Consider the following 24,997-nt stretch of genomic DNA (forward strand, 5'->3'; position numbering starts at 1 on the left):
TCAGCTTGTGGAACATTCAGATGTGAGCAATGTGTCCAACCTCTATACAGAGCTTCTATCATCTTCATGATCTTCGGGAGGATCAACTGTTCTTCACCTTTTTGCCATTCGTAAAATACTGACCAAAAAACTGTCTGCCACGTATACTGAACTTATGATTAAGTTTATGGAATAAATTAACAGAATTAGAAAAATGAATGAAATATATTACTAAATCAATTAATGAAATTCATGTTAACAAACAATGAATTAATGTTAATGAATTAATGTGATCCTTGTTCATGCATTTTATTCACAAAATGGATAAAAACCTAAATGAATATAATCTAATAAACTCATTCAATTTGGCTTGCAAATGTGCTACTAAGTTTATTGTTAGTTTTAACTAGTTAAGCGTGTTTTTTCTTTCTTTCTTTTTTTTTGGCTTTTGCTTTTTTTGGAGGCTGCTTTTGAGTTAACGTTTACTATACCTCTGAAAGCAAACTTTGGAAAACTAACATTGATAGGTTTGAACTAAGTTATTTGAGGGTTTCAACATTTTCTTCTTCAAAACTTCTGTTTTCTGAAATCCTTACATTGCATGCATAAACTTCACGTGAATAATAATCTCAGGAGTGGCATAGAGCACATATTCTTCAAAGAATATGAGGCCTTGATGTTTGCTGACTGAAGGAGAAAAGCAAGCCATTTGGAAAATACAACTGAATGGGGAAAAATTATAGGTTATATGAGAAGTTTTGTACATTAGTTTAGAGAGCGTTCTTTGATTCAGTCAACGTTGGGTGGCAGAAAACCTTATCCCTTCATCTCACTGAGTACCTTTGTATGGAATTGATTTCTTCACAGGTGTAAAGAGGAAGCCAATTATATTTGGAGAGAATTAATTAGGTTCATGGGATGTAGAGTTTCACCTTATTGGATCCAAGATCCAAATTATACATGGCTGGAGAAAACAAGGCTTTCAAACCATCCAAAGTCACTATTTCATTCATATTGCAACACACATTTACACACTCCTCGTTTTTATGTTTTATGTAGCCAATCTGACATTTTATAGGTCACATATTTCAGAAAACAGCCTAGTGCTAAGTTAGGCAACATGTTGATAAGTCTAAAACAAATAACAAAAAGACAGTATCTTTATACTGAGATAAAGAACAAGTTTCAAAGAACTTTCCTATTCATCATTTTTCAGATCGCTATAAGAACCATGAGAAACACACATTTTATGAACTAGTTATTTTACACAGAAGGAAATGAAGACTCAAAGCCCATTAAGGGCTCGCTCTAGGTCCCAGTCTTACAATAAAACCAAATAAAACCATCTATCCAAATGATAGATGAGGACTAATATAAGAAGTGAAGACGCAAGCAACATGGGAGAGAATAAGGAGAATTCTGAGAAGGTGAAATAAAATGATCAAAGCAGAGAGGTACAAAGGTACTTGTGTTCAGGAAATTATTGAAAATCAAGTTACAATTTGTATGGATTAGTAATGGAAAATCAGCTAGAGAGGTATAATAGGTCTCTTTCACATCATTGTTTTGGATATCTTGAGTTTTGGATCACATTAATCTTAGGATTCATCTTCTCTTATTCACACTGTTCAAATAGTTTTCTGCCTGCTCATTTTCATTCTATTTTCTACTTATTTAAGCATTTAAAGATCTTGATAAAATAAAACTTTTGTCAAATATTATGTAAAAAAGAATGTCATTATACTTCCTTATTTTATATAAATATATTCATATTAAATATATAGCATAATATAAAAATATAAAATATGTAACAAACAGTTAAATCTCTTAAATCCCCTACTACAAATAAAGTAGCAGAGCATCGGGTAGGCTTTATGGGGTTCTGGAACGAACATACTCCCTAAGTAGAAGTACCTCTCTGGCCTATATACAAAACTTCCTTTAGACCAGGAGCAGGAAAAGATTCTGTAGGTCTAGTCTCAGATGCAAGCAACCCTACTGGTTGGGTCAAACAATCTGGCAGACCATAGTGTGTTGGTGGCATCGGTGGTATTGAAGAAAATAAAAATAAAATAAAATAAAACTGCAATGTGGAGTTTACGGCACACCTCGGTGGGAAAATCACAATGCAGGCAAATAAAGTTGTAGAACAAGGTCTTATAATCTGTAGTTGAAAATTAACATATCTTTGGATAATCAGATCCTTGGAAACTACTTGGACCTGCTAGAGATACAAAATTTGACACTGGGACAAGTGATCATGCATCTGTAGCTGTCCATCGTGAGATGCGTTCTGTTGAAACTTCCAAGTCATGAAGCCAGGTGGACTCAGTAGCAATCCATTGTAAGACAGAAATAGCTCATACAGGAATGAACGCTAGCAGAACAAGAAAGCAGGTTCCATGAGCAGAAGCCCAGACCCCCATGTCACCGACCAGCATTGCACCACCACCTCTGTCTCAGATCACATGTGTGGTCACATTTGGTGCCTCAAATGACCAGCTGAAGGAGGAAGGGAAAAGCCCAAGCAAGACTTGCAGATGGATTGGCTCATTGCATGGATGCCTTTAAACACCATGAGGAGAAAAAAAAATAGTTTCTCTATGTGTAGAATCATATGTGTAGCCCCTGGTTATCCACTTTGTAGAAAAGAGAAAAGTGGTCCCCGTTGATGATCCATCTAGATTCCTGGACAGTTGCAATTGACCAGACCAGCTAGTTAAAAACCTGGAAGGGAGAATATATAATATTCAGACAATAAAATCTGGTATAGAGACATATGGATGGATATATGTATGTAGGTCCAAAGTGTCAAGATCTCTGTATTTCTTCTTAATGCCCACCAGAATGCATCTATCATGGAAGAGCAGCTAAAAACTCAAGTTGACAAAATGACTGTCAGTCGAGCTAGCTTGCCTTTGCCAGAAGTCCTCACAATGCTGGCAAGATGAGCATGTGAATAAGTGACCAGAGAGGCTATGAATGGGTCCAACAGCATAAGCTCCCACTTACAAATCTCATATAATGAATGCCACTACAAATGTCCAATCTCTCAGCAACGGAGGCTAATACTAAACTCCCAGTATGACACTATTCTTCAAGGAGACCAACCCGTCACTTGGTTGCAAGTTAACATGGCCCCCTTGTGCCATGAACAGATCAGTGGTTCATCCTCAAACACATAGCTACCTATTCAGAGTAAGCCTCTGCTTTTTGTGCTTATCTCAGCAGCAATATTATTCAGGAGCTAATGAAAAACTTGATCCACCAGCATGGAATTCCTCACAAGGCAGCATCTAATCAGGAAATCCACTTCATAGTAGAGACACCGAGAAGTGGGATCCACAAGTTATGTCAAAAACCACAGGACCCTGAAACTCTCTGCCTGATAGAGCATTAAATAGCCCCACTGACAGCAAAGCTGAAGTTTGCTTGGAGCATGGAAACAATGTCCTCAAAGATTGGGTCCCAAATATCCACTTACTCTCATCCCCAGTGACCCATTTAAGAACTTTATGCTTCCTATTTCTGCAACTGGAATTTCCAAGGATAGAACACCTGTTCCCAAAGATAGACTTCCTAATGGACATATCAAAGGTATCATTGAACTGCAATTATGACTGCTGGCTGAGCACTTTGAGTTCCTTGTTTGGGGTACCAGCAAGCCAAAACTAAATAAATAAATAAAAAGAGTTACCATCTAATCCAAGGGTAGATGATCCTGTTTAGTAGAAAATAGTAGGGTTACTGCTACACAGTGAGGGTAAGAAGGTGTATGTGTGGAGCTCAGTCGATCTACTTAGATGGCCCTTGAAAATCCCTGCCCAGTTGAGGATGTGATTTGTCATATGCAGTAACTATAGCAAGAAAAGGGTATGGTTATCAGTGTTCATACCTCTTAGGAAAGGGCATAGGTAATACCACCAAGAAATCCACTGAGACAAATAGAAGTGGTAGCTGAGGGTGAAGCAAATTTCTAATAGATTGTGAAGGAGGGAAATAATGAGTACCCACCCCAGCTCCAAGTTCAAATGCAGTGACAGAGTCTACGTTTCATCCCACCCAGTCACTCTTGAACATTTCCCCTCAAGAGAAGAGAGGCCAACCAGAGCTACAGAGAATCTCTCTCCTGATAAGTTGACCCTCAAGGTGAAAATGGTGGACTGTGACAAGTACAGATCTGCACTGGAACTCACATCACATCCCTTCAAAAAAGGAATAACTGGGCTTCCCTGGTGGCGCAGTGGTTGAGAGTCCGCCTACCGATGCAGGAGATACGGGTTCGTGCCCCGGTCCGGGAAGATCCCACATGCCACGGAGCGGCTGGGCCCGTGAGCCATGGCCACTGAGGCTGCGCATCCAGAGCCTGTGCTCCGCCACGGGAGAGGCCACAACAGTGAGAGGCCTGCATACCACACACACCCATACACACACACACACACACACGCACACACGCACTCACTCACACAAATAGCAACAGTAAAATTGACAACTGAACTCTAAACATATAGAAAGGGGAAGGTAGGAAAACAATTAAATAGCCTCAAATTTGTGATGAAAGAACAATTTAAACTAGAATATATGACTAGTGAGTATCTGTTTCAAATAGGAAATAGAAATACAGATATTTTCAGACAATTGAAAACTTCGAGATCTTGTCACTAGCCTTCCAGCACAAAAATATATAGTCAAAAGTTATACATAGTCAAAAGCAAAATGATCCTCGCCTATAGCAAAAAGATGTAGGAAGGAATAAAGAGTAAATAAAAAATATATATTGGGTACATTTAAGCAAATACTGCCTGTAAAAACATGGGGACAAATATTTATCAGTATGCATAAGCATACATAAAATGAAAATACTAACATAATAATACATGAATTGGGGTAAGGATAAGTGGCCTTAAGATTTCTAACATTCTTGCATTGTACAGAAAACAATAAAAATGTGAATTTATATTAACAAATCAACAATCGGCTGTGATCTTTAAGGCAGCACTGCCCAATAGAACTTTCTTTGATGGTGAAAATATGTTTTACCTGCAATTTCCAATATTTGGTATCCATTAGCCACGTGTAATCTGTTGTGCACTTGAAATGTGATGAATATGACTGAGGAACTGAATTTTAATTTAATTGAATTGAATGTATGCAAATTGAATTTGATATATGTGGCTAGTGCCTACTCTATTAGATGGTGTGGCCTTAGTGTAACATTTAAAAAACTAATGAAATAATGTGTATACTCCTGGTAGTCCGACAGATTGATTGTTAAGAAATATCTTGCTTAATATACAATAAACTTCTTAACACATAGCAAACTTTGAGATTAATAAAGTAGAAGTAGCATTTTTGTTCCTTTTGCCAGATATAACTTTTCTGTTTCCTTTTCTCTTTCCTCATATTTAAGAGAATCTCTTTTATGTAGAAAATAGTTTTGATTTTCATTCCAGTCTGATATTCTAAGTCTTTTATATGGACTATTTGTCATATTATATTTAACTTAATTATTGATACAGTCAGATTTCTACCTACATATTTACTATTTTATTGTTATTTATTCCATCTTTTATGTTTCTTTTTGTCTCTTTTCATGCATTTGAGGAGTAATAAAATGGTTTAATGCTATAATTTTACTCTTTTGTTATTTTTTCCAGGCTTTTAATTTTTAAGCAAAATCTTAGATTTTAATGATCATTCTTAATTTATTACTGTTTACTTCTTCTTATATATTAAGAACCACTTTATTAGTGCTGTGTAGAATGTGTATTTAGACATAATTCACTCATATTTCAGTCTTCTTTTCACCTGCTGCAATTCCAACTTTCCCTCTGAGATTATTGTCTGTTTAATTTGAGAAAATCCTTCAATATTCATTTTAGTTCAGGTTTACCTGTTATGGAAAGCTCTATAAAAAGAGGATATTTGGATATGTTACAGTGGAAAAATAATCTTAAAGGGATAGAGTAGATAAAAATTATGTTTTCCAGTGAAAAAGAAAATCATATGAAAGAATCTGAAGGTAGAAATGTTCAGAAGGTAGTGCTTGAAGGGAGTTGTTCTAGAGAAGAAAGACCTCTACAAAATTTTAAATATAGATGAAAAAAGGGACAGCATATATATGAAAAGCCATAAACTATTCTCATACTGAACTTTTTAATTTAAACTACAGAGATAGAAAACCCCATAAAGTCACTACTTATCTCCTCTTGCCTCTAAAATATTTGACTCTGAGTCTTTTCACATGTGCACATATTGGCATCCCCTGAGTCTCTGCTTCAAAGTAGACTTCTTTAGTCATTTTTGCCTCTAAACATTTGTTCTGGTTTATCTCTGTGATCCACCATATTTCTTATTCAATTTACCTGATCTATTTTCTCTTTCTAAAGAATTTGAGAAGTATTTTTATAATAAAATATATAAAAATAATTTTAGGCAATGAAATAAAGTTAGGGAAAGAAAATCATTGGTGGCAAATAGGGTGCCTTTCTTCCACAGGAAAAAAAAATTAATTCATCTTAATCCCTTCCCTTAGAGCTAAGCATCCCCCAGCCAACATACAGTCAAATGAAAAAAGAATCTGGGCCAGTGAGAAGAGAAGGGGATTTTCTGGTCACGATGAGATGGCATCAAAGGCATGTCATCATAGAATTGCTGACTTTGGAGCAGGTCATTAGCTTAGTGTTTTAACAACACGGTGAGTTCACACATGAATATGAGATGAAATGAATTTTTCATCTGCAATTACAGAAAATATTATTGAATTACACATGCAGAGATGAGACTTTACAAGCGTGACAAAGGTGACTGTGTAGAATGTCACACCCATGGCTAAGAGTATAAAAACACCCCAGTCCAGGGGGTGACATTAAACCTCAGAATCTTCTCATTGTCACTCATTGGAACTCACAACTCCTCTCAACATGTCCTACTATCCATGCTCAGGAAACTTCTCCTCCTGCTCCCTTGGGGACCACCTGCGCTACTCAAGCTCCTCCTGTGGCTCTTCTTACCTCGGCGACCTGGTCTACAGCACTGATCGCTGCTCTCCCCGCTCCTGCCGTCTGGGCTCCTCTCTCCGGAGTGGCTTCTATGAGCCCATCAGGTGCTTCACATCCTCTGGGCTATCCGGTACCTGCCAGACCTCCTGCTACCGTCCAAGGACCTCCATGATATACAGTCCTTGCTGCACAACTTATGCTGGGTCTCTGGGCTCTCGGTCCAGCAGAGGCTGCTCCTTGGGCTATGGATCCAGAAGCTGCTACACACTGGGCTTTGGATCCCATGGCTTCAGACCCCTGGGTTATGAAGTCTATGCCTTCCCTTGGCTGAGCCATAGATCCGGCTTCTGCCGCCCATCCTGCTTTGCCGCTAGGAGTTGCCAATCACTGTGTTACAGACCAATCTGTGGATCTGCCTTCTATTGATCAGCTTGTGGAACATTCAGATGTGAGCAATGTGTCCAACCTCTATACAGAGCTTCTATCATCTTCATGATCTTCGGGAGGATCAACTGTTCTTCACCTTTTTGCCATTCGTAAAATACTGACCAAAAAACTGTCTGCCACGTATACTGAACTTATGATTAAGTTTATGGAATAAATTAACAGAATTAGAAAAATGAATGAAATATATTACTAAATCAATTAATGAAATTCATGTTAACAAACAATGAATTAATGTTAATGAATTAATGTGATCCTTGTTCATGCATTTTATTCACAAAATGGATAAAAACCTAAATGAATATAATCTAATAAACTCATTCAATTTGGCTTGCAAATGTGCTACTAAGTTTATTGTTAGTTTTAACTAGTTAAGCGTGTTTTTTCTTTATTGTTTTTTTTTTGGCTTTTGCTTTTTTTGGAGGCTGCTTTTGAGTTAATGTTTACTATACCTCTGAAAGCAAACTTTGAAAAACTAATATTGATAGGTTTGAACTAAGTTATTTGAGGGTTTCAACATTTTCTTCTTCAAAACTTCTGTTTTCTGAAATCCTTACATTGCATGCATAAACTTCACGTGAATAATAATCTCAGGAGTGGCATAGAGCACATATTCCTCAAAGAATATGAGGCCTTGATGTTTGCTGACTGAAGGAGAAAAGCAAGCCATTTGCAAAATACAACTGAATGGGGAAATTTATAGGTTATATGAGAAGTTTTGTACATTAGTTTAGAGAGCGTTCTTTGATTCAGTCAACGTTGGGTGGCAGAAAACCTTATCCCTTCATCTCACTGAGTACCTTTGTATGGAATTGATTTCTTCACAGGTGTAAAAGGAAGCCAATTATATTTGGAGAGAATTAATTAGGTTCATGAGATGTAGAGTTTCACCTTATTGGATCCAAGATCCAAATTATACATGGCTGGAGAAAACAAGGCTTTCAAACCATCCAAAGTCACTATTTCATTCATATTGCAACACCCATTTACACACTCCTCATTTTTATGTTTTATGTAGCCAATCTGACATTTTATAGGTCACATATTTCAGAAAACAGCCTAGTGCTAAGTTATGCAACATGTTGATAAGTCTAAGACAAATAACATAAAGACAGTATCTTTATACTGAGATAAAGAACAAGTTTCAAAGAACTTTCCTATTCATCATTTTTCAGATCGCTATAAGAATCATGAGAAACACACATTTTATGAACTAGTTATTTTACACAGAAGGAAATGAAGACTCAAAGCCCATTAAGGGCTCGCTTTAGATCCCAGTCTTACAATAAAACCAAATAAAACCATCTATCTATATGATAGATGAGGACTAATATAAGAAGTGTAGATGCAAGCAACATGGGAGAGAATAAGGAGAATACTGAGAAGGTGACATAAAATGATCAAAGCAGAGAGGTACAAAGGTACTTGTGTTCAGGAAATTATTGAAAATCAAGTTACAATTTGTATGGATTAGTAATGGAAAATCAGCTAGAGAGGTATAATAGGTCTCTTTCACTTCATTGTTTTGGATATCTTGAGTTTTGGATCACATTAATCTTAGGATTCATCTTCTCTTATTCATACTGTTCAAATAGTTTTCTGCCTGCTCATTTTCATTCTATTTTCTACTTATTTAAGCATTTAAAAATCTTGATAAAATAAAACTTTTGTCAAATATTATGTAAAATAGAATGTCATTATATTTCCTTATTTTATATAAATATATTCATATTAAATATATAGCATAATATAAAAAATATAAAATATGTAACAAACAGTTAAATCTCTTAAATCCCCTACTACAAATAAAGTAGCAGATCATCTGGTAGGCTTTACAGGGTTCTGGAACGAAAATACTCCCTAAGAAGAAGTAACTCTCTGGCCTATATACAAAACTTCCTTTAGACCAGGAGCAGGAAAAGATTCTGTAGGTCTAGTCTCAGATGCAAGCAACCCTACTGGTTGGGTCAAACAATCTGGCAGACCATAGGGAGTTGGTGGCATCGGTGGTATTGAAGAAAATAAAAATAAAATAAAACTGCAATGTGGAGTTTACGGCACACCTCGGTGGGAAAATCACAATGCAGGCAAATAAAGTTGTAGAACAAGGTCTTATAATCTGTAGTTGAAAATTAACATATCTTTGGATAATCAGATCCTTGGAAACTACTTGGACCTGCTAGAGATACAAAATTTGACACTGGGACAAGTGATCATGCATCTGTAGCTATCCATCGTGAGATGCGTTCTGTTGAAACTTCCAAGTCATGAAGTCAGGTGGACTCAGTAGCCATCCATTGTAAGACAGAAATAGCTCATACAGGAATGAACGCCAGCAGAACAAGAAAGCAGGCTCCATGAGCAAAAGCCCAGACCCCCATGTCACCAACCAGCATTGCACCACCACCTCTTCCTCAGATCACATGTGTGGTCACATTTGGTGCCTCAAATGACCAGCTGAAGGAGGAAGGGAAAAGCCCAAGCAAGGCTTGCAGATGGATTGGCTCATTGCATGGATGCCTTTAAACACCATGTTGAGAAAAATAATAGTTTCTCTATGTGTAGAATCATATGTGTAGCCCCTGGTTATCCACTTTGTAGAAAAGAGAAAAGTGGTCCCCGTTGATGATCCCTCTAGATTCCTGGACAGTTGCAATTGACCAGACCAGCTAGTTAAAAACCTGGAAGGGAGAATATATTATATTCAGACAATAAAATCTGGTATAGAGACATATGGATGGATGTATGTATGTAGGTCCAAAGTGTCAAGATCTCTGTGTTTCTTCTTAATGTCCACCAGAATGCGTCTATCATGGAAGAGCAACTAAAAACTCAAGTTGACAAAATGACTGTCAGTCGAGCTAGCTTGCCTTTGCCAGAAGTCCTCACAATGCTGGCAAGATGAGCATGTGAATAAGTGACCAGAGAGGCTATGAATGGGTCCAACAGCATAAGCTCCCACTTACAAATCTCATATAATGAATGTAATTACAAACGTCCAATCTCTCAGCAATGGAGGCTAATGCTAAACTCCCAGTATGGCACTATTCCTCAAGGAGACCAACCCGTCACTTGGTTGCAAGTTAACATGGCCCCCTTGTGCCATGAACAGATCAGTGGTTCATCCTCAAACACATAGCTACCTATTCAGAGTAAGCCTCTGCTTTTTGTGCTTATCTCAGCAGCAATATTATTCAGGAGCTAATGAAAAACTTGATCCACCAGCATGGAATTCCTCACAAGGCAGCATCTAATCAGGAAATCCACTTCATAGTAGAGACACCGAGAAGTGGGATCCACAAGTTATGTCAAAAACCACAAGACCCTGAAGCTCTCTGCCTGATAGAGCATTAAATAGCCCCACTGACAGCAAAGCTGAAGTTTGCTTGGAGCATGGAAACAATGTCCTCAAAGATTGGGTCCCAAATATCCACTTACTCTCATCCCCAGTGACCCATTTAAGAACTTTATGCTTCCTATTTCTGCAACTGGAATTTCCGAGGATAGAACACCTGTTCCCAAAGATTGACTTCCTAATGGACATATCAATGGTATCAATGAACTGCAATTATGACTGCTGGCTGAGCACTTTGAGTTCCTTGTTTCAGGTACCAGCAAGCCAAGAAAAATATATAAATAAAAAGAGTTACCATCTAATCCAAGGGTAGATGATTCTGTTTAGCAGAAAATAGTAGGGTTACTGTTACACAGTGAGGGTAGGAAGGTGTATGTGTGGAGCTCAGTCGATCTACTTAGATGGCCGTTGAAAATTCCTGCCCAATTGAGGATGTGATTTGTCATATGCAGTATCTGTAGCAAGAAAAGGGTATGGTTATCAGTGTTCATACCTCTTAGGAAAGGGCATAGGTAATACCACCAAGAAATCCACTGAGACAAATAGAAGTGGTAGCTGAGGGTGAAGCAAATTTCTAATAGATTGTGAAGGAGGGAAATAATGAGTACCCACCCCAGTTCTAAGTTCAAATGCAGTGACAGAGTCTACATTTCATCCCACAATGTCACTCTTGCATATTTCCCCTCAGGAAGAGAGGCCAACAAGAGCTACAGAGAATCTCTCTCCTGATAAGTTGACCCTCAAGGTGAAAATGGTGGACTGTGACAGGTACAGATCTGCACTGGAACTCACATCACATCCTTTCAAAAAAGGAATAACTGGGCTTCCCTTGTGGCACAGTGGTTGAGAGTCCGCCTGCCGATGCAGGGGATACGGGTTCGTGCCCCGGTCCGGGAAGATCCCACATGCCGCGGAGTGGATGGGCCCGTGAGCCATGGCTGCTGAGCCTGCGCATCCAGAGCCTCTGCTCCGCCACGGGAGAGACCAAAACAGTGAGAGGCCTGTATACCACACATACACACACACACAAACACGCACACACACACACACACACAAATAGCAACAGTAAAATTGACAACTGAACTCTAAACATATAGAAAGGGGAAGGTAGGAAAATAATTAAATAGCCTCAAATTTGTGATGAAAGGACAATTTAAAACTAGAATACATGACTAGTGAGTATCTGTTTCAAATAGGAAATAGAAATACAGATATTTTCAGACAATTGAAAACTTCAAAAACTTGTCACTAGCCTTCCAGCACAAAAATATATAGTCAAAAGTTATACATTGTCAAAAGCAAATGATCCTCACCTATAACAAAAAGATGTAGGAAGGAATAAAGAGTAAATAAAAAACATATATTGGGTACATTTAAGCAAATACTGCCTGTAAAAACATGGGGACAAATATTTATCAGTATGCATAAGCATACATAAAATGAAAATACTAACATAATAATACATGAATTGGGGTAAGGATAAGTGGCCTTAAGATTTCTAACATTCTTGCATTGTACAGAAAACAGTAAAAATATGAATTTATATTAGCAAATCAACAATTGGCTGTGATCTTTAAGGCAGCACTGCCCAACACAACTTTCTTTGATGGTGAAAATATGTTTTATCTACAATTTCCAATATTTGGTATCCATTAGCCACGTGTAATCTGTTGTGCACTTGAAATGTGATGAATATGACTGAGGAACTGAATTTTAATTTAATTGAATTGAATGTATGCAAATTGAATTTGATATATGTGGCTAGTGCCTACTCTATTGGATGGTGTGGCCTTAGTGTAACATTTAAATAACTAATGAAATAATGTGTATCCTCTTGGTAGTCTGACAGATTGATTGTTAAGAAATATCTTGCTTAATATACAATAAACTTCTTAACACATAGCAAACTTTGAGATTAACAAAGTAGAAGTAGCATTTTTGTTCCTTTTGCCGGATATATCATTTCTGTTTCCTTTTCTCTTTCCTCATATTTAAGAGAATCTCTGTTATGTAGAAAATAGTTTTGATTTTCATTCCAGTCTGATATTCTAAGTCTTTTATATGGACTCTTTGTCATATTATATTTAACTTAATTATTGAAACAGTCAGATTTCTACCTACATATTTACTATTTTATTGTTATTTATTCCATCTTTTATGTTTCTTTTTGTCTCTTTTCATGCATTTGAGGAGTAATAAAATGGTTTTACGTTGTAATTTTACTCTTTTGTTATTTTTTCCAGGCTTTTAATTTTTAAGCAAAATCTTAGATTTTAATGATCATTCTTAATTTATTACTGTTTACTTCTTCTTATATATTAAGAACCACTTTATTAGTGCTGTGTAGAATGTGTATTTAGACATAATTCACTCATATTTCAGTCTTCTTTTCACCTGCTGCAATTCCAACTTTCCCTCTGAGATTATTGTCTTTTTAATTTGAGAAAATCCTCCAATATTCATTTTAGTTCAGGTTTACCTCTTATGGAAAGCTCTATAAAAAGAAGATATTTGGATATTTTACAGTGGAAAAATAATCTTAAAGGGATAGAGTAGATAAAAATTATGTTTTACAGTGAAAAAGAAAATCATATGAAAGAATCTGAAGGTAGATATGTTCAGAAGGTATTGCTTGATGGGAGTTGTTCTAGAGAAGAAAGACCTCTACAAAATTTTAAATATAGATGAAAAAAGGGACAGCATATACATGAAAAGCCATAAACTATTCTCATACTGAACTTTTTAATTTAAACTACAGAGATAGAAAACCCCATAAAGTCACTACTTATCTCCTCTTGCCTCTAAAATATTTGACTCTGAGTCTTTTCACATGTGCACATATTGGCATCCCCTGAGTCTCTGCTTCAAAGTAGACTTCTTTAGTCATTTTTGCCTCTAAACATTTGTTCTGGTTTATCTCTGTGATCCACCATATTTCTTATTCAATTTACCTGATCTATTTTCTCTTTCTAAAGAATTTGAGAAGTAATTTTATAATAAAATATATAAAAATAATTTTAGGCAATGAAATAAAGTTAGGGAAAGAAAATCATTGGTGGCAAATAGGGTGCCTTTATTCCACAGAGCAAATAAAAAATTAATTCATCTTAATCCCTTCCCTTAGAGCTAAGCATCCCCCAGCCAACATACAGTCAAATGAAAAAAGAATCTGGGCCAGTGATAAGAGAAGGGGATTTTCTGGTCCCGATGAGATGGCATCAAAGGCATGTCATCATAGAATTTCTGACTTTGGAGCAGGTCATTAGCTTAGTGTTTTAACAACACGGTGAGTTCACACATGAATATGAGATGAAATGAATTTTTCATCTGCAATTACAGAAAATATTATTGAATTACACATGCAGAGATGAGAGTTTACAAGCGTGACAAAGGTGACTGTGTAGAATGTCATACCCAAGGCTAAGAGTATAAAAACACCCCAGTCCAGGGGGTGTCATTACCTCAGAATCTTCTCATTGTCACTCATTGGAACTCACAACTCCTTTCAACATGTCCTACTATCCATGCTCAGGAAACTTCTCCTCCTGCTCCCTTGGGGACCACCTGCGCTACTCAAGCTCCTACTGTGTCTCTTCTTACCTTGGCGACCTGGTGTACAGCACTGATCGCTGCTCTCCCCCTCCTGCCGTCTGGGCTCCTCTCTCCGGAGTGGCTTCTATGAGCCCATCAGGTGCTTCACATCTTCTGGGCTATCCGGTACCTGCCAGACCTCCTGCTACCATCCAAGGACCTCCATGATCTACAGTCCTTGCTGCACAACTTATGCTGGGTCTCTGGGCTCTCGGTCCAGCAGAGGCTGCTCCTTGGTCTATGGATCCAGAAGCTGCTACACACTGGGCTTTGGATCCCATGGCTTCAGATCCCTGGGTTATGACGTCTATGCACTCCCTTGGCTGAGCCATAGATCCGGCTTCTGCCGTCCATCCTGCTTTGCCGCTAGGAGTTGCCAATCACTGTGTTACAGACCAATCTGTGGATCTGCCTTCTATTGATCAGCTTGTGGAACATTCAGATGTGAGCAATGTGTCCAACCTCTATACAGAGCTTCTATCATCTTCATGATCTTCGGGAGGATCAACTGTTCTTCACCTTTTTTCCATTCGTAAAATACTGACCAAAAAACTGTCTGCCACGTATACTGAACTTATGATTAAGTTTATGGAATAAATTAACAGAATTAGAAAAATGAATGAAATATATTACTAAATCAATTAATGAAATTCATGTTAACAAACAATGAATTAATGTTAATGAATTAATGTGATCCTTGTTCATGCATTTTATTCACAAAATGGATAAAAACCTAAATGAATATAATCTAATAAACTCATTCAATTTGGCTTGCAAATGTGCTACTAAGTTTATTGTTAGTTTTAACTAGTTAAGCGTGTTTTTTCTTTTTCTTTTTTTTTGGCTTTTGCTTTTTTTGGAGGCTGCTTTAGAGTTAATGTTTACTATACCTCTGAAAGCAAACTTTGGAAAACTAATATTGATAGGTTTGAACTAAGTTATTTGAGGGTTTCAGCATTTTCTTCTTCAAAACTTCTGTTTTCTGAAATCCTTACATTGCATGCATAAACTTCACGTGAATAATAATCTCAGGAGTGGCATAGAGCACATTTTCTTCAAAGAATATGAGGCCTTGATGTTTGCTGACTGAAGGAGAAAAGCAAGCAGTTTGGAATATACAACAGAATGGGGAAATATTTTAGGTTATATGAGAAGTTTTGTACATTCATTTAGTGAGCTTTCTTTGATTCAGTCAACGTTGGGTGGCAGAAAACCTTATCCCTTCATCTCACTGAGTACCTTTGTATGGAATTGATTTCTTCACAGGTGTAAAGAGGAAGCCAATTATATTTGGTGAGAATTAATTAGGTTCATGAGATGTAGAGTTTCACCTTATTGGATCCAAGATCCAAATTAAACCTGGCTGGAGAAAACAAGGCTTTCAAACCATCCGAAGTCACTATTTCATTCATATTGCAACACACATTTACACACTCCTCGTTTTTATGTTTTATGTAGCCAATCTGACATTTTATAGGTCACATATTTCAGAAAACAGCCTAGTGCTAAGTTAGGCAACATGTTGATAAGTCTAAAACAAATAACAAAAAGACAGTATCTTTATACTGAGATAAAGAACAAGTTTCAAAGAACTTTCCTATTCATCATTTTTCAGATCGCTATAATAATCATGAGAAACACACATTTTATGAACTAGTTATTTTACACAGAAGGAAATGAAGACTCAAAGCCCATTAAGGGCTCGCTCTAGGTCCCAGTCTTAGAATAAAACCAAATAAAACCATCTATCCATATGATAGATGAGGACTAATATAAGAAGTGAAGACGCAAGCAACATGGGAGAGAATAAGAATCCTGAATAGGTGAAATAAAATGATCAAAGCAGAGAGGTACAAAGGTACTTGTGTTCAGGAAATTATTGAAAATTAAGTTACAATTTGTATGGATTAGTAATGGAAAATCAGCTAGAGAGGTATAATAGGTCTCTTGCCCTTCATTGTTTTGGATATCTTGAATTTTGGATCACATTAATCTTAGGATTCATCTTCTCTTATTCATACTGTTCAAATAGTTTTCTGCCTGCTCATTTACATTCTATTTTCTACTTATTTAAGCATTTAAAAATCTTGATAAAATATAACTTTTGTCAAAATTTATGTAAAATAGTATGTCATTATTTTTCCTTTTTATATAAATATATTCATATTAAATATATAGCATAATATAAAAAATATAAAATATGTAACAAACAGTTAAATCTCTTAAATCCCCTGCTACAAATAAAGTAGCAGAGCATTTGCTAGGCTTTACGGGGTTTTGGAACGAACATACTCCTTAAGTAGAACTACCTCTCTGGCCTATATACAAAGCTTCCTTTAGACCAGGAGCAGGAAAAGATTCTGTAGGTCTAGTCTCAGATGCAAGCAACCTTACTGGTTGGGTCAAACAACCTGGCTGACCATAGTGTGTTGGTGGCATCGGTGGTATTGAAGAAAATAAAAATAAAATAAAATAAAACTGCAATGTGGAGTTTACGGCACACCTCGGTGGGAAAATCACAATGCAGGCAAATAAAGTTGTAGAACAAGGTCTTATAATCTGTAGTTGAAAATTAACATATCTTTGGATAATCAGATCCTTGGAAACTACTTGGACCTGCTAGAGATACAAAATTTGACACTGGGACAAGTGATCATGCATCTGTAGTTGTACATCGTGAGATGCGTTCTGTTGAACCTTCCAAGTCATGAAGTCAGGTGGACTCAGTAGCAATCCAGTGTAAGACAGAAATAGCTCATACAGGAATGAATGCTAGCAGAACAAGAAAGCAGGCTCCATGAGCAGAAGCCCAGACCCCCATGTCACTGACCAGCATTGCTCCACCACCTCTTTTTCAGATCACATGTGTGGTCACAGTTGGTGCCTCAAATAACCAGCTGAACGAGGAAGGGAAAAGACCAAGCAAGGCTTGCAGACAGATTGGCTCATTGTATGGATTCCTTTAAATACCATGATGAGAAAACATAATTTCTCTATTTGTAGAATCATATGTGTAGCACCTCGTTATCCGCTTTGTATAAAAGAGAAAATTGGTCCCAGTTGATGATACATCTAGATTCCTGGACAGTTGCAATTGACCAGACCACCTAGTTAAAAACCTGGAAGAGAGAATATATAATAGTCAGACAATAAAATCTGGTATAGAGACATATGGATGGATATATGCAAGTAGGTCTGAAGTGTCAAGATCTCTGTATTTCTTCTTAATGCCCACCAGAATGCATCTATCATGGAAGAGCAACTAAAAACTCAAGTTGACAAAATGACTGTCTGTCGAGCTAGATTGCCTTAGCCGGTAATCCTCACAATGCTGGCAAGATGAGCATGTGAATAAGTGACCAGAGAGGCTATGAATGGGTCCAACAGCATCAGCTCCCCCTTACAAATCTTATATAATAATGCCACTACAAATGTTCAATCTCTCTGCAATCGAAGCTAATGCTAATCTCTCAGTATAGCACTATTCCTCAAGGAGACCTACCGGTCACTTGGTTGCAAGTTAACCTGGCCCCCTTGTGCCATGTACAGTTCAGTGGTTTATCCTCAAACACATAGCTACCTATTCAGAGTAAGCCTCTGCTTTTTGTGCTTATCTCAGCAGCAATATTATTCAGGAGCTAATGAAAAACTTGATCCACCAGCATGGAATTCCTCACAAGGCAGCATCTAATCAGGAAATCCACTTCATAGTAGAGACACCGAGAAGTGGGATCCACAAGTTATGTCAAAAACCTCAGGACCCTGAAGCTGTCTGCCTGATAGAGCATTAAATAGCCTCTCTGACAGCACAGCTGAAGTTTGCTTGGAGGATGGAAGCAATGTTCTCAAAGATTGGGTCCCAAATACCCACTTACTCTCATCCCCAATGACCCATTTGCTTCCTATTTCTGCAACTGGAATTTCCAAGGATAGAACACCTTTTATCAAAGACAGACTTTCTTGTGGACATATCAATGGTCTCATTGAACTACAATTATGACTGCTGTCTGAGCACTGTGAGTTCCTTTTTTCAGGTACCAGCGGGGAAAAAAAAATTACCATCTAATCCAAGGGTAGATGATCCTGTTTAGTAGAAATTAGTAGGTTTACTGTTACAGCATGAGGGTAAGAGGGAGTATGTGTGGATCTCATTTGATCTACTTAGATGGCCCTTGAAAATTCCTGCCCAGTTGAGGATTTGATTTGTCATATGCAGTAACTATAGCAAGAAAAGTTTATGGTTATCAGTGTTCATACTTCGTAGGAAAGGACATAGGTAATACCACCAAGAAATCCACTGAGATAAATACCACCAAGAAATCCACTGAGACAAATAGAAGTTGTAGCTGAGGGTGAAGCAAATTTCTAATGGATTGTGAAGGAGGGAAATAATGAGTACCCGCCTTTGCTCCAACTTCAAATGCAGTGACAGAGTCTGCGTCTCTTCCCACCCAGTCACTCTTGAACATTTACCCTCAGGAAGAGAGGCCAACCAGAGCTATGGAGAATCTCTCTCCTAGTAAGTTGACCCTCAAGTTGAAAATGGTGTTCTGTGACAGGTACAGATCTGCACTGGAAATCACATCACATCACTTGAAAAAAGGAATATCTGGGCTTCCCTGGTGGTGTAGTGGTTGAGAATCCGCCTGCCGATGCAGGGAACTCAGTTTCGTGCCCCGGTACGGGAAGATCCCACATGCTGCGGAGCGGTTCGGCCCATGAGCCATGGCCCCTGAGCCTGTGCTTCCGGAGCCTGTGCTGCGCAACGGGATGTGCCACAACTGTGAGAAGCTCGCGTATTGCAAAAAAAAAAAAAAAAAAAAAAAAAAAGTAAAAGAAAAAAAAAACAAAAGGAATAACTATTCAGATGTGACAAGTGAGGTTAGCTGACAGCCTTTCTCTGTTGGCTTCTTTTTAATCTGCCTCGGATTTCAAGCCAAGGTCAGGTTTTTCTCATGGCAGCTCCTTGTCAATGACTGAACCAGGTGATAGAATGCCTTTTTTTCTTTCACAAGTGTTACTCTCTTAGAAACTTTTTGTTCTTCCCTTCCTGTCTCAGTGCCTGCTTTCTGGAAAATCCAACTAGGAAATATTCTCTTCTTTCTTGAAATTTAATGTTTCCTGTTAAAATTATTTTCCTTCATCCTAAAGAATTTCTGTGTTTATTTCAGTGCATATTTATCTGATATAATTAGCCCACTGGAAATTAGCACTCAGCTATTATATTATACAACAGAAAAAATAAAATGGAGAACAGGGGTGAAAAAGGGAAAATATTTTATATTTTTGAAAGAAATTACAGAAAAGGAACTGACTTTGAAAAATGCACAAAAATCACTCATAATATGAGTAGAGAAAAGCCTGAGTTGTTCTAGGATTCAGAATCCAGGTTCTTTTAAAATTTTTATGAGGTAATTAAAATATATGAAAATAGGGCTTCCCTGGTGGTGCAGTGGTTGAAAGTCCGCCTACCGATGCAGGGGATATGGGTTCATGCCCCGGTCCGGGAGGATCCCACATGCCACGGAGTGGCTGGGCCTGTGAGCCATGGCCACTGAGCCTGCGCATCCGGAGCCTGTGCTCCACAATGGGAGAGGCCACAACTGGGAGAGGCCCACGTAATGCAAAATATATATATATATATAATTCATTTTTTTATTATTAATTAATTTATTTATTTATGGCTGTGTTGGTTCTTCGGTTCTGTGCGAGGGCTTTCTCTAGTTGTGGCAAGTGGGGGCCACTCTTCATTGTGGTGTGCGGGCCTCTCACTATCGCAGCCTCTCTTGTTGCAGAGCACAGGATCCAGATGCGCAGGCTCAGTAATTGTGGCTCACGGACCCAGTTGCTCCACGGCATGCAGTGTCTTCCCAGACCAGGGCGCGAACCCATGTCCCCTGCATTAGCAGGCAGTCTCCCAACCACTGTGCCACCAGGGAAGCCCTACATTCATTTCTGAAGTGTTTTTTCTGGCATTTATATCCATAGTCTCAAAGCAAGTAGAAGAGATATCTGAAATCCCTGTCTCTTCATCCCTTTTCCCAGTTTCTTAAACTACCATCATTATCCCCACTCCCTCTTCACATGCCCCAAATCAGTTTCTTCCTGTGGTTCCATCCCAATTCAGTCTTCTGGAGTCACTTTGTGTTTAAACGTTTGCCTGGTTCCTTTCTGTTTCTAGCCATTTCTCATTATGTGTTATTTTTCTTTCCTTCATTGGATATGAGGAGCACAGTATAATAATATGTGATAGATGGAAAATAAATTTGAAGAATGTGAATCAGTAGTGACAAGTAGAATCAATCATTAGAAGCATTCTTATAAAAAACAAAGTTATGCCACTGATCACTTGACATGGTAGAAAAGTGACAGAAGAAATCCCAGAGCAAAGCAGGAGTAGATATGCATGGAGTCATGGCCAGGAAGTAAAAAATAGGCTTTCGTGGCCTTAATAGGATGAAGATAACTGACAAATTGTCCTAGAATTTCTGTATAGGAATGGTCATTGGCTTTTTGTTATAATAAATCATGGCACCAGTAAATACAATAGGTAGGAAACTAGTCAACTGCAATTACAGAGATGATTAATGAATTACACACATGCAGAAGAGGAGTGAAAAACTTGAAAGGATTGCACCAGTACTGTGCTGAACCATTGACAAGAGTATATAATTACCCAGTCCACAAGATGACCTTAGACCTCAGAATATTTTCAGTGTAATTCTGCTGAACTCATATCTCCCATCATGATGTCCTACAATTGCTGCTCTGGAAACTTCTCCTCCCACTCCCTTGGGGTTTACCAGTGCTAGCCAGGCTTCTCCTGTGGCTCCTTCTAACCCAGCAACCTAGTCTACAACACTGACCTCTGCTCTCCCAACACCTACCAGCTGGACTCCTCTTTCTACAGTCAGGAGACCTGCTGTGAGCCCACCAGGTGCCAGATGTCCTGTGTGGTGTCCAGTCACTGCCAGACATCCTGCTACCACCCAAGGACCCCCACACTCTGCTGGAAAACTTACCCTGGGTCTCTGGGCTTTAGGTTCAGCAGCTGCAACTCCCTGAGCTGTGGATCTGGAAACTGCTACTCATTGGGCTGTGGATCCAATGGCTTTAGACCCAGGGTTCTCTCTGTTAGTAGCTTTCCTCCATTCCATTTGTAACATTGCTGGGCCTTCTCCATTGGATATGAGATCTCTGCATTAATATTTAATACTTGGAAATTAATTTTGGAGAAAAAAATGAATAGTCACAAGTAGTTTCAATCTTTAGAAGGCTTTTTAGAAGGCCAAAGCTATGCCTCTAACCAAATAAGAAAGAAAGATGGTACCATTTTGACCTCCACCCTTAGAAGGAATGCATACCCCAGCAAAGCCAGACTCAGATACACATGCAGCATATTCCAGGAATGAGGGACATTCTTGGCTGTGATAGGATGGTCATTAATATAAAACGGTCATAACATTTGTGACATGACTAGTTTATTGGCTTTGTGTTGTAACCAAAACTATTACAGCACCCATAAATACAATGTGTAGGAAACTATGCAGCTGTAATTACAGAAATGATGATTGAGGTAATACTATGCAAATGAGGGAGCAGACATGTAAGAATGGTGACCTTGTAGCTGTAAACACCTATTTCTGAGAGTATATAAATGCCACAGAATATTCTCAGTCTAATGCCACAGAATACTGTCAGTCTACTTCAGCTGATCTCACATCCCCTGTCAACATGACCTACAACTGCTGCTCTGGAAACTTCTCCTCCAGCTCCCTTGGGAGTCATCTGCACTACCCAGGCTCCTTCTACGCCAGCAACCTGGTCTATAGCACTGACCTCTACTCTCCCAGCACCTGCCAGCTGGGCTCCTCTCTCTACAGGAGGTGTCAGGAGACCTGCTATGAGCCCACAATGTGCCAGGCATTCAGTGTGGTGTCCCGTCCTTTCCAGACATCCTGCTACTGTCTGAGGACCTCCATTCTCTACCATCCCTGCTAGACAGTATATGCTAGGTCTCTGGGCTTTAGGTCCAGCAGAGGCTGCTCATCCTGAGCTCTGGACCCAGAAGCTGCTACTCACTGGCCTGTGGATCTAGTGGCTTCAGACACCTGGGTTATAGAGTCTGGGGCTCTCCTACCTTGGGCTATGGATCCAGATTCTGCCACCCAACCTATTTTGATTTTCGGCCTATCTGTGGATCTGTCTTCTAAAGATCAATTTATTGAATGTCCAGATCTTTTTATAGAATGACAACTTTTTTTTTTTTTTTCGGTACACAGGCCTCTCACTGTTGTGGCCTCTCCCGTTGTGGAGCACAGGCTCCAGATGTGCAGGCTCAGCGGCCATGGTTCACGGGTCCAGCTGCTCCGCAGCATGTTGGATGTTCCCGGACCGGGTCACGAACCCATGTCCCCTGCATCGGCAGGCGGACTCTCAACCACTGTGCCACCAGGGAAGACCCAAGTGACAATTATTTTATTCTCACAAGAAACAACCCTCTTCATGGTCCCCAAAGACTGACTGTTCACTCACTTTGCAGCCACCCAACCTAACTTATAGATTGGGTCTTGTAGATTGTAAAACTAAGTAGCAAATGTAAACTTTAAATCATATACCGGCATTGGTGATGGAAATCACCCAATTATTAGATATCCTTCAAAATTTAACAGTATTTAATTATCTTAAGTAAATAAACACATTTATTCTGCCATCCATATGTTATTATTATTAGATTTAGTATAAATAAACATCTCAAGAGCTATAAAAGCCTTTTTCTTTAAATCATGTGTCCTTATATCTCTCTTCACAGGAGAAGAAAAGCACAAAAGTTAGTGGATATGTATGGAATGCAGAGAGAAAGAATAAAATTTAGATATATTGTTAGGTTCGTACATAAAACAAAAATTAAATATAAATCTAACTTGTGTCTGTAGATTTTCAGAAAATACTAAATATAAAGCTCAAATAACTTCTATTAAGTTCATCCAAAGTTGATTGGTAAAAGTGACCAAATTTTTGAATCTCAGTAAGTACTTTTCCATGAAAGTGATGTTTTTACAGCATGTAAGAAGGAAGCCAATTCTTGTTGTGAAGAATTTTGACTCAGGATGTGTGGGTTTTTATCTCTATGCTTTCCAGTGGCTCAGGCTATATATGGCTGAGAACCACAAACTTTATGTCAGTAAAAATGGATATCCATTACTTTTATTTTTTTATAGTCATGTGCTAATCTTTTTTATAGGACACAGATTTCAGAAAATGGTACATTGCTGTTGGACACATTTTGAAAATGAGACAAATCTAATAATAAAAGGGCATTATCTTTGTGTTGAGCTAAATAAATGTTCAAAGAGATTTTGAAGTCATTATTTCTTTAGAACTTTAAATAGCACTCAGAGGAACATAAATTTTGTGTGCTACATGTTTGTTTGTTTGTTTGTTTGTTTTTTAAACATGAGGCAATGGAAGTTCAAAGGGACTCAAGATCCGGCCAAAGATCCCAGTCTTACAGAGAAATTGATGTTCACAATTTTCCTAAAAGATGGAACCTCCTAGGAAAAGCAAAAACAGAAGTAGTATAGGATAGAATAGAAAAAGTTTGGAAAAATAAAATGGAATGGACAAAGCAGAGAGATATAAAGTTACCTGGTATATTCAGGGAATATTTGAGCAATTAATTTACAATGGACAATTAAGTCATTTGGTAAATAGATTTAGATAGCATTTCTAATGGCTGCACATTACTCCATCATTTTGAAGTTTGAGTTTTGAATGACATTAATGACATTAATCCTAGGTTTCTTATCCGCCTATTAAATTTACTGGAACAGACTTCGAGTGATAATTCTCACACCAGATTTCTTGTCTATTCTAAATAATTTTGCATATATTGTAAAATAAATATTTTTACTAACCATCCTTATATATAGAAGTGTAGCATGATATTATTTACCAAGTATAACTTTTGTCAACATCAAAGTGGGTAGTTCAAATCATACTAGAACGCTAGTAAAACTGGGTAAAATAATCTGTGCACAAACACTGGAGTATTACCAGGCTAAGAACTGCTAGATCAAAATTAGGAGAGGTTTTAAGTCAAAAGAAATGTTAGTATTTGGGCTGATTTCTTCCTAGAGTTGCCCACTAAATCCAAAAACGTCAATGGGCTCATAGTGTGAATGAACAGAATTAGACCCCCATGGCATTGTAAGGAACTGGGGATATTGGTAAACATTCTAGGATTTTGAAACATTATAGGATTTTAAAGACTCCACTAGAATTTTAAGGGTATACAAACAGAATATGTTTCACAGGAACTGAAGTCAACCTTTGAATTACACCAATCTTGATGATATGACAATATTAGTAATCTTACCCCAGCTTGGTACCTCCAGAGTAAATTCTTCTGCAAATCGACCTCAAATTACCTATAGTAATTGATTAAAAACTATCAATACTGCAAAAAAAAAAAGCAAGACAAGAAGAAGAGACAACATAGAGTACAAACAAGTCTACAGGAGATCCAAATAATGAACATATTAGAAATATACACAAAAATAATTGTGGTTATTTTTCTTAAGAAATTAAAGACAAGTTTAAGAATTTTGACAGAATGCTTGAATAT

At 37.9% G+C, this 24,997-nt stretch overlaps 3 protein-coding genes and 1 pseudogene across 3 annotated transcripts; all 4 read left to right on the forward strand.

Moving 5' to 3' along the window:
- The first annotated feature begins 6,860 nt into the window (after positions 1–6,860).
- Positions 6,861–7,406, forward strand: LOC132490959 (keratin-associated protein 13-1-like). The gene has a single exon (XM_060099784.1). It carries the CDS (start codon positions 6,903–6,905, stop codon positions 7,404–7,406), a length of 504 nt encoding a protein of 167 aa, XP_059955767.1. The 5' UTR covers positions 6,861–6,902.
- Positions 7,407–14,253: 6,847 nt separating this feature from the next.
- Positions 14,254–14,792, forward strand: LOC132490989 (keratin-associated protein 13-1-like; annotated as a pseudogene).
- A 6,327-nt stretch (positions 14,793–21,119) lies between these two features.
- On the forward strand, positions 21,120–21,533 carry LOC132490403 (keratin-associated protein 13-1-like). Its single transcript, XM_060098780.1, is given in 1 exon segment — positions 21,120–21,533. A coding segment is annotated over 1 exon segment (414 nt).
- A 571-nt stretch (positions 21,534–22,104) lies between these two features.
- On the forward strand, positions 22,105–22,277 carry LOC132490947 (keratin-associated protein 23-1). Its single transcript, XM_060099764.1, is given in 2 exon segments — positions 22,105–22,204; positions 22,207–22,277. Coding segments are annotated over 2 exon segments (171 nt in total).
- The last annotated feature ends 2,720 nt before the right edge of the window (positions 22,278–24,997 follow it).

Source organism: Mesoplodon densirostris, chromosome 5 (assembly GCF_025265405.1).
Source record: "Mesoplodon densirostris isolate mMesDen1 chromosome 5, mMesDen1 primary haplotype, whole genome shotgun sequence".
In the NCBI taxonomy this organism is placed as follows: domain Eukaryota; kingdom Metazoa; phylum Chordata; class Mammalia; order Artiodactyla; family Ziphiidae; genus Mesoplodon; species Mesoplodon densirostris.